At 70.3% G+C, this 9,980-nt stretch overlaps 1 protein-coding gene across 1 annotated transcript in view; it reads left to right on the top strand.

Annotated features, from left to right (window-relative positions):
* Nucleotides 1-6,037, top strand: part of GLI1 (GLI family zinc finger 1) — a 37,243-nt gene extending 31,206 nt beyond the window's left edge. The window contains exons 11-13 of the mRNA XM_039513650.1: nt 847-1,095; nt 1,319-1,598; nt 2,824-6,037. Of these exons, the coding sequence (XP_039369584.1) occupies nt 847-1,095; nt 1,319-1,598; nt 2,824-4,967 (2,673 nt within the window). The 3' untranslated portion in view covers nt 4,968-6,037. The remainder of the gene's footprint in view (nt 1-846; nt 1,096-1,318; nt 1,599-2,823) is intronic.
* The last annotated feature ends 3,943 nt before the right edge of the window (nt 6,038-9,980 follow it).

Genomic DNA, 9,980 nt, shown 5'->3' on the forward strand with positions numbered 1-9,980 from the left:
CATCTCAATTGATTAGACTCTGCCTGTTGGTATGCATACTTCCACCTTTTCACGTTCTCTGTATGTATAAATATCCCGTCTGTGTGTTCCATTCTATGCATCCGAAGAAGTGAGCTGCAGCTCACGAAAGCTCATGCTGAAATAAATTTGATGACTCAGGGTTTTCTTTAGGCTGGACAATAGGAGCTGCTCACTCTCGGCTATGGGTGGCGTTTTCTTCCAGGGAGCTCACAATGCAACTAGGAGTCGGGTGGCACCTTGAAGACTAACTTCTGTTAAGGTGCCACAGGACTCGCCGCTTTTTACAGATCCGGACTAACGGCTCCCCTCTGACCCTTGACAATAACAGATGGGGAGGTGTCGATTCCAGGAGAGGCAAAGCTGCTTGTGTAATGAGCCAGCCACTCCCAGGCCCTAGTCCAGCAGCGGCTGGACCCAGAGCAAAGACCTGTCCCTGCCCCACGAGCTCCCGCTCTGGAGCAAGACCCTCCAGCTGTTCCGGGATTTGCCCCCCGGTGCCACGCGGCTGAAGCCAGCCTCACACTTCAGGGGGATTGATCCCCGGCTGCTGCCCACAGTCCCCCCCCCGGCACAGTCAGGAACCTGGGCTAGCTGGACCCCGGGTCTGGCAATGCCTCTGTTCCCGACAGGGCACGTTCCATGCCCCCCAGTACGGCCCCCTCCCGTGTTGGTGCCTGGCCTCCCCTGGGGTTGGCACCCCTGGTTTTGGAATCAGGTGGAATCTGAGGTGGTCCTTCCCCAGCGGGCAGCTCTCCACGCCCAGAGGTGCCGATGGGGCTGTCTCCCGGGCTGAGCTAACCCCCCCATCTTGCCCCCCCCATGCAGAAGCCGTACGTCTGCAAGATCCCCGGCTGCACCAAGCGCTACACGGACCCCAGCTCCCTGCGCAAGCACGTCAAGACCGTGCACGGCCCTGACGCCCACGTCACCAAGAAGCATCGGGGCGACATGGTGCTGAGCCGGGCGCTGGCTGCCCTGGGGGGCCCCGCAGACATGAAGCAGGAGAAGGAGGGAGGCTGCCCCAGCGAGGGCAGGAAGGACGAGGGGAAGCTGATGGTGCCTGAGGCCACCTTGGTACGGAGCGGGGTGGGGCAGGGGGGCAAATTGGGCCCAGGGGGCTCTGGGCTGCCATGCTACAGGACGAGGCCCTGCCATGGGGGGGTTGGATTCTGGGCTGCGGGGGGAGGGAATTCCTCACTGCCTGAGCTGCGGGGGGTTGGCGTGCGGCCAGGGGGTGCCCCGGAGGCTGTGGCTAATGAGGGGGCCGGCACCTCCCCTCCGTTCCCTGTCTCCCCAGAAGCCCCAGCCCAGTCCCGGCGGGCAGTCGTCCTGCAGCAGCGAGCGCTCGCCCCTCGGCAGCGCCAACAACAACGACAGCGGGGTGGAGATGAACGCCAACCCGGGCGGCAGCTTCGAGGACCTGTCCACGCTGGAGGACCCCCCACCGGGGGAGCCCATGGGCGCCTCGGGGCTCTCGGCCCTGCGCCGCCTGGAGAACCTCCGCATCGACAAGTTCAAGCAGCTGCGGAAGCCCCCGCCCGGCAAGGGCCTGAAGCTGCCGGCCATCCCTGGCACCGGTGAGCCCTCGGCCGGGCAGGGCCAGGCCAGCGAGGGCTGGGGCGGGAAACCACCCTGGGCAGGAAGGGGGTGCCGGGAGCGGATCGGGGGCTCAACGGGGGGCGCTCTCCTGTCAGGCTGCGTTGGCCCCCATTGCCCCAGTGCGGCACTAGGGGGCGCTGTGCTGTAGGGAGCGGGGGGCTCAGCAGGGGGCGCTCTCCCGTCAGGCTGCGTTGGTCCCAGGGCCCTGGCACGGCACTAGGGGGCGCTGTGCTGTAGGGAGCAGGGGGGGCTCAGCAGGGGGCGCTCTCCCCCCCTCAGGCTGCGTTGGTCCCAGGGCCCTGGCATGGCACTAGGGGGCGCTGTGCTCCCACAGGTCTTGTCTTACAGCTAAGACATAAACCGCAGCTGCACTGAGCTCGGGGTCCCGGCCACATTCAGAGCTCAGTATTTCTGCTCTGCCCCCCACCCCTCCATGTCCCCGCCCCAGCCATTCAGTCGGACACATTCTCTGCCCCCGGCCCCAGAGGCAGCTGCACCTCGGGCCTGGAGGAGGGATCTTGGTATAAACAGCTGCCGTGCCCCACCCCAGAGGTGGCTGCATGGCGCCGGGTGGACAGGCTCGGGGAGGTTCCAGTGAGTGGGGCCAGATGGGGACTGGGGGGGCTTGTGCCTCTGGCAGGGCACAGGGCTGGGGCAGGTGGGTCCAGCCTCCCAGAGGGCCACTAGGGGTCTCTGAGCTGAGACCAGCCCCCCCACTGCCCTGGGGATAAAAGGAATGGGGAGCAGCCAGCCCCCGGGGGAGGGTGAAGGACCCCGCAGCCAGCTCGACGCCAGCTCAGTTACAGAACAAGAGTTTAGATCCAGACCCCCACCCCACACCCCCAGCCATCTGCACCCCCCAGTCCCCTCAGCCACCTGCAACCCCCCCAGATACCCCCAGCCACCTGCAACCCCCACAGCTACTCCCAACCACCTGCACCCCCAGCCGCCCCCAGGCACCTGCACCCCCACAGCTACTCCCAGCCACCTGCACCCCCAGCCACCTGCACCCCCCTCAGTCACCCCCACACACCTGACCTCCTGGCCACCAACCTGCACCTCCCAGCTGCCCCCATGCCTTGGCTTTTGGCCCAACCCCCCCCATCGTTCCCCACCCCTCAGGCGCTGGGCCTGTGCCCTGGGAGCCAGGCTCGTTCCCGTCCCTGCAGTAACCCACCCCCCCCCACCCCGCCGCCTTTGCAGGCCCCGCCGGGGAGATGCCCAGCCTGTGCGGCCCACCCCCCGCGGCCTCCCACCGCCGCGTCCTGGAGCTCTCCGCCAGCGACCTGGCCTCCGTGCCGCCGGCGAGCGAGCGCCGGGCCAGCACCACCAGCACCGTCAGCTCGGCCTACACCGTCAGCCGCCGCTCCTCGCTGGCCTCGCCCTACCCGCGGGCCGCCGAGGGGCCGGGGGGGCTCCCTAACAGCCTGGGCCTGGCCGACGCCTACGACCCCATCTCCCCCGACGCCTCCCGGCGCTCCAGCGAGGCCAGCCACTGCGGGGGGCTGCCGGGCCTGACGCCGGCCCAGCACTACCACCTCAAAGCCAAGTACGCCGCGGCCACTGGCGGCCCCCCGCCCACCCCGTTGCCCAGCATGGAGCGGGCGGCCCTGGCTGGCAGGACGGGGTTCCCCGGGGACTACCCGGGCCCAGCCGGGCCACCCTTCCTGGCCAACGGCTCGCTGCGGCGGCACGGCACCACCGAGTACCCCGGCTACAGCCTCCACCCGCACCTGGCGCCCGGGCACGGCACCCGGCGGGCCAGCGACCCCGCCCGGACGGCGGCCGAGCCGCACGCCGCGCCCAACGTGCAGCGCTTCAAGAGCATGGGTAACGTGAGCGCATCGGCCCTGGGCAGGGCCGGCCTGCAGCCCCTCGGCGGCACCGATGCCAGCCTGCAGCGCCACCTCTTCTCCCCTCGCCCGCCCAGCATCAGCGAGAACGTCTTCCTGGAGAGCGTGGCCATGGAGGGGCCCGGGGAGATGGAGCAGTACCTGGGCTACCCGGAGCAGGGCTTCCAGTGCCAGGGGCCAGGCATGGAGCTGCAGGGGGAGGGTGCCTATATCGGTGCCCACAGGACCATGGGGGGCATGCAGCTGAGCCCAGGTGCCCACGGGGAGCTGCAGGGGGACCTGGGGCAGCCCGATTACTCCCTCCCCCAGTGCCAGGTGAACCAGCACTTCCAGGGCATGCACCCGCCCGATGCCAGCATCCTAGCGCCCTGGGATGAGGCCGCCCCGGGGAGCCTGGAGCTGAACCCCCTGGTGCCCAGCCCGCTGGGCAGCCGGCACTGCCACCACCAGTACCCGACTCCGGGTGCCTGCGAGCCGCAGCCCAAGCACATGGGCATGTGCCACCCGGGCGGGTTCGCCGGCGGGCAGCAGTTTGGCGAGCTCAGCCAGCTGCAGATCAAAGCCGAGCAGCAGCTGCCGGCGCCGGCGCTGACCCCCTGCCAGAACGTGCAGCAGCCGCCAGCAGCTCCGTTCGGCCAGCCCAGGGCCATGGCGGCCGCCCCCGGCAGCGGGTACCCGGCCGAGCCCCAGCAGGGCTCCTGCTTCGCCATGACCCCCCCGGGCAGGCGGCCCCAGACCCCCATGCTGCAGGTCAAGGAGCTGATGGTGCGGAATTACGTGCAGTCCCAGCAGGCGCTGATGTGGGGGGAGCAGCCGCAGCCCCCCCCGAAGGCCGGGGACCTCATGGTGGGGCTGGGCGGGGAGCCCCTGCGGCACCCCCCGGCGCCCCAGCCGTACCTCAGCCCCAAGTATGCTGGCTACCCGGCCAAGCCAGGGCCCCCCCTGGGCCCGCCCGAGAGCCAGCCCCCGGCCAGCCAGTGCTTCAGCCCCGAGCTGGGGCCCCACCCGCCTGGCGGGCCCAGGCCCCCGAGCAGGCAGCACAGCCTGGGCTACGCGGGCGGCCCCTCCTGCGAGCCCCCCGAGGCCGGTCCCCGCAGGCTGCTGCGGCTGCCCCCCCTGCACGCCCCGCCCGAGGGCCCCGCCGAGCCGGCCCTGCTGTTCTACCCGGGGCCGGGGAAGGGCGCCCAGGGGCACCAGCCGGCCAGCTGCGGGGGCCAGGATCCCGGCCGGCCCTTTGCCCCCGGCCTGGAGCGCCTCAAGGCCGACTCCTTCCCCTACCTGGCGCCGGAGGGGCAGGTCTCCAACAGCCTGGACTCGCTGGACCTGGAGAACACGCACCTGGACTTCACGGCCATCCTGGACGACCCGGAGCCCCCGGCCCTGAGCCCCGCCCGGCTGCCCCCGCCCGGGCCCCCCAACATGGCCGTGGGAGACATGAGCTCCATGCTGAGCTCGCTGGCGGGGGAGAACCACTTCCTCAACACCCTGTCCTGAGGCGCCTCCCCGGGCCCCCAGCGCCCGCGGGCAGGAGACGCCCCCCTCGACGGGCTGCCCAGCGCCCCACACCCGGGAGAAGGGGCCCCCCATGGGCATGGGATGCTCCTAGCGATTCAGCAGCCACCCATCTGTCCGTCCGTCCATCTGTCCATCCCGCCTCCAGCCCCCCATCCCTGTGGGCTTTGTCGGAAGAGGACGAGCCTCTGCTCCCCTCTGCGGCCGCAGGGCAGCTCCCCCAGGCCCTCAGGGGGCCGTCCTGGGAGATGTCCCACCCCCATCCCACTCCCCTCGTGGGGGCCTCGAGTCTTTCCAGGGCAGGAGGGAGGGGGAGCGCCCGTTATACGCAGCTGCGCGCCCCACCCCAGAGGCAGCTGCATGATCCCCAGGCTGTGGGGTGGGGGAGCCTCGAGGGCAGGGCCAAGTGGCCGCAGACCAGGAATCTGGAGCCCCTGAGACTGCCCTGGGCTGGCGCTTGGCCCTGTCTCCCACCTGCCTTCAGCTGTCCCAAGGCCAGGAAGGCGGTGACAGGCCATGGGGGTGGGCAGCCCCCACCAGACTGCAGTGCCCAGTGCCCTCCGTCCCTGTGCCAGGCTGCCCCCATGCCAGGGCCCTTCTCCCATCAGATGCTGCATGTGTAGCCCATCCTATCGCCCCTTCTCTGGGCCAGGGTCTGCTGCAATTTACCCCCCCTCCTCATTCCGCCTCTCCCCCCCTCCAGTGGCACGGCGGGGGAGGGGCTCGCAGCAAAGTCTTAACTTAAAACTGAAAAACCAAAGAAAAATAATTTTAAAAAACCCGTCGTCTCGTTCGCTGCGTTTGGTCTGAGCGACAGGCGGGCGCTGCCGGCTCCCCGCCCACCGGGGCAGGAGATCTGCTAGACAGGCTGGCGGGGGAATGGCCAAAATCCGACTCCTGGTGCCCGGCGCGGCCCCGGCGCAGCTCTGTACATAGTATCTATACGCGTCCGTGGGGTTTTGTACCTGTCAAGCGCCGTCCTCTGTTTGCTAGCAACAAAAAATTCCAATACGAACTAATCATTAAACAAAAAATTCCTCAGGGGAGTGAAATTGTTGTTGATTTCTGGTCCTGGAGCAGCTAGAAGCCAAAGGATCAGGGCCCCGTCGTGCCGGGCACTGCCCAGACCCTGCCCGAGATCAGGGCCCTGCTGGGCCGGGCGCCGCCCAGACCCTGCCCGAGATCAGGGCCCAGTCGCGCCGGGAGCTGCCCAGACCCTGCCCGAGATCAGGGCCCCATCGGGCCGGGCGCTGCCCAGACCCTGCCCGAGATCAGGGCCCCATCAGGCCGGGCGCTGCCCAGACCCTGCCCAAGATCAGGGCCCAGTCGCGTCGGCCACTGCCCAGACCCTGCCCGAGATCAGGGCCCCGTCAGGCCAGGCGCTGCCCAGACCCTGCCCGAGATCAGGGCCCCGTCGCGCCGGGCGCTGCCCAGACCCTGCCCGAGATCAGGGCCCAGTCGCGCCGGGCGCTGCCCAGACCCTACCCGAGATCAGGGCCCCGTCGTGCCGGGCGCTGCCCAGACCCTACCCGAGATCAGGGCCCCGTCGAGCCGGGCGCTGCCCAGACCCTGCCCGAGATCAGGGCCCGGGCGCTGCCCAGACCCTACCTGAGATCAGGGCCGGGCTCTGCCCAGACCCTGCCCGAGATCAGGGCCCCGTCGAGCCGGGAGCTGCCCAGACCCTGCCCGAGATCAGGGCCCCGTCGCGCCGGGCGCTGCCCAGACCCCGCCCGAGATCAGGGCCCAGTCGGGCCGGGAGCTGCCCAGACCCTACCCGAGATCAGGGCCCCGTCGCGCCGGGCGCTGCCCAGACCCTGCCCGAGATCAGGGCCCCGTCGCGCCGGGTGCTGCCCAGACCCTACCCGAGATCAGGGCCCCGTCGGGCCGGGCGCTGCCCAGACCCTGCCCGAGATCAGGGCCCCTTTGTGCGGGTGCTGCCCAGACCCTGCCCGAGATCAGGGCCCCGTCGCGCCGGGTGCTGCCCAGACCCTGCCCGAGATCAGGGCCCCGTCGCGCCGGGGGCTGCCCAGCCCCCGGCCAAGATGCTGGACGCCGCAGGATGTTCCGGCGAACGCCGCTCTCCAGGTGGCTTGTGCCATCCGGGCTAAAAGCCCAGCAGCCGAGGGCTGGCGGCGGCGCGGCGGCAAACCCCCTCTCCCATGGGTGCATCGAGTCTGTTCCCACGTTGGACCTGCGCAGAAACGGACCAAATGACGAACAATCGCTACGGCCCAGCGCTGGAGAAGGGGCCCCCGACGGCCCAGTGTATCTAGGGTGTCCTGGCTCACCGAGCTCACCAAACTCACATGCACCCTTCAGCTCAGCCCCACGATCCAGTGTCAAATCATTCCCCAGCAGAGAGAGGAGGGGTGGGAGCTGGGGGGGAAGAGGAGGCCGTGCCACTGCCCAGGGCAAAGGGACTGCTTGTGCCGCAAGGCGCGGTTCACCTGCGGGACTCCACGCTGCAGGAGGCCACCGAGGCCTCAGCTCCTCCAGGAGACGGCACCATGCCGCGGGGTTGCACAGCCCTGGGGGGAGCAGGGGTGCATGGCCCCGGGTGAGCATCACACGCCCTCGCTAGGGGCTGGCCCCATTGCAGCTGGGTGGGAACAGGGGCAGCAATGACAGGGGCTCTGGACTGCCAGGGTTCGGGGCAGGCGACAGGAGGGAACGTTTCCCCCCCACACCGTCAGGGCAGGAGCTGGGGGGTGAAGCCTTTGTCAGGGCAGCATTGACAAGCTCCATGGGCCAGGTGGCTGCTGGGGGAGACCCCCTGGTTCGATGTGAGGTGAGTCCCACAGTCCCTGCCCATAGGGCCCGGGGGGGCACCCTGGATGTGCTGCTAACAAGCCCCAGCCCCTGGATCCTCCCCCACTGTGGCTTCCTCCGACCCCAGGCCTCTGGGGCCTGGGGGCTGCCCCGGGTCCCATCCAGCCATGGTTTTCTGGGGGCCGGGGGCTCAGCAGGGGCAGGGCTGCCGGACGAAATCCTCCCCTGGCATCAGGGCTGGTGCCATCACATCACAAAGGCAGCTGGGGGCTCAGACCCGGGCCCCGGCCTCGCTGTGCCAGGGCTGGTCAAACACCAAGCGAGATGCAGGCCCCGCCCCTGGGAACCAGGCCCCCAGCCGAGATGGGGGCGCTGGCCCCACCCAGCCAGAGTCCCGGCAGCAGCCCCCCGTGCGTGGGCGCTGGGCAGGGGTGGGCAGGGGCTCTCTGCAGCTGGACTCCCCTAAACCCTTCCAGGGCGACGTTCCCGGGCCTGGGGGATTGTCTGGGCCCCTACGAGCCCCCCGGCTCCCTCCCCAGCTGCGTCCCCGCCCCTCACAGGAGCGTAGTTTTCTCATGGCACATGGTGCGGACGCCCCCCCCCGGCCCGGGCCCCCAGGGAACGTGAGGTCACCGGGATCTGGGCCTCCCCCCCCACCCCTCTGGGAAGCTCCTGGATTTCACTCCACTGCCTGCCCCCCTCGCCCTGGGAACATCGGGGGGGGGGGCTGACATCAGCCCAGCCTCCCCCCGCGCCCCTGCCCCAGAGCGCCCGGCCCTCTGCCCCTTGGCCCAGGGGGGCTGAGGGGACAGGACACCCCCCGCCCCCGTCTGGGCTGGGTGGAGCAGGGTTTGGCGGGTGGGCCTGGTCCCACTCCCAGGGGGGTCTTGGGGGGGCTCCTCAGGCCAGTCCCTTGCTCTGGGGAACGACTTTAGGGGCTGGGGGCCTTTTGTGGGGGGGGACCTCATTGGCAGGGGCAGGTGGGGGGACGCCCCACCCTTTGCACAGACCCGGGGCCCATCAGAGGGTCCCTCGGCCCCCCCCACCCCCATAGCTGGGGCCCAGCTCAGGCTGCTGCCGCGGGCACTGGCTTGTGGGGCAGGCCCCTCGCTGGGGGAGGCTTTGGGGGGTTTCTCCGGCGTCCCAGGCCACAGGCCTGACAGTGGGGAAGGGGGAACAATTGTCCCAGGCCCCGAGCTCAGGGCCCCCGATGTGCTGGGGCCCCACATCTCTTGCTGGGCTGGTGCCCCCCAGAGTGTGGGGGTTCTGGGGAACAAAGGGGGAGGCTCGTTTGGGAGCGGCAGGCACCTGAGAGCGGAGCAGGGGGCTCAGCCTGCACCTGGTCAGTACGGGTCCCCCAGCCCCCCCCAGGGCACTGACAGCCCCCCCCCCGGCTGCTGGGGGGGGAACAGGCTGCAGCGACTGAGCTCCCAGCCTCCCTCCAGGGCAGGGGGCGTTACGGGGCCTGCAGCTCTGGGGGGCTCCGGGACAGGATGTGGGGAGAGAGGCCGGCACACAGGGCAGGGGGAGCAAAGCAGATGGGTGGTGATGGCGTTTTACATGGTTACAGTGGGGGGCTGGGAGCCAGGACGCCTGGGTTCTCCCCCCGGCTCTGGGAGGGGAGCGGGGCCCAGTGGTCGGAGCAGGGGGGCTGGGAGCCAGGACGCCTGGGTTCTCCCCCCAGCTCTGGGAGGGGAGCGGGGCCCAGTGGTCGGAGCAGGGGGGCTGGGAGCCAGGACGCCTGGGTTCTCCCCCCAGCTCTGGGAGGGGAGCGGGGCCCAGTGGTCGGAGCAGGGGGGCTGGGAGCCAGGACGCCTGGGTTCTCCCCCCGGCTCTGGGAGGGGAGCGGGGCCCAGTGGTCAGAGCAGGGGGCTGGGGAGCCAGGACGCCTGGGTTCTCCCCCCGGCTCTGGGAGGGGAGTGGGGCCCAGTGGTCGGAGCAGGGGGGCTGGGAGCCAGGACGCCTGGGTTCTCCCCCCGGCTCTGGGAGGGGAGCGGGGCCCAGTGGTCGGAGCAGGGGGGCTGGGAGCCAGGACGCCTGGGTTCTCCCCCCAGCTCTGGGAGGGGAGCGGGGCCCAGTGGTCAGAGCAGGGGGCTGGGGAGCCAGGACGCCTGGGTTCTCCCCCCGGCTCTGGGAGGGGAGCGGGGCCCAGTGGTCGGAGCAGGGGGGCTGGGAGCCAGGACGCCTGGGTTCTCCCCCCAGCTCTGGGAGGGGAGCGGGGCCCAG

The sequence above is a fragment of the Mauremys reevesii genome, linkage group 25 (genome assembly GCF_016161935.1).
Source record: "Mauremys reevesii isolate NIE-2019 linkage group 25, ASM1616193v1, whole genome shotgun sequence".
In the NCBI taxonomy this organism is placed as follows: domain Eukaryota; kingdom Metazoa; phylum Chordata; order Testudines; family Geoemydidae; genus Mauremys; species Mauremys reevesii.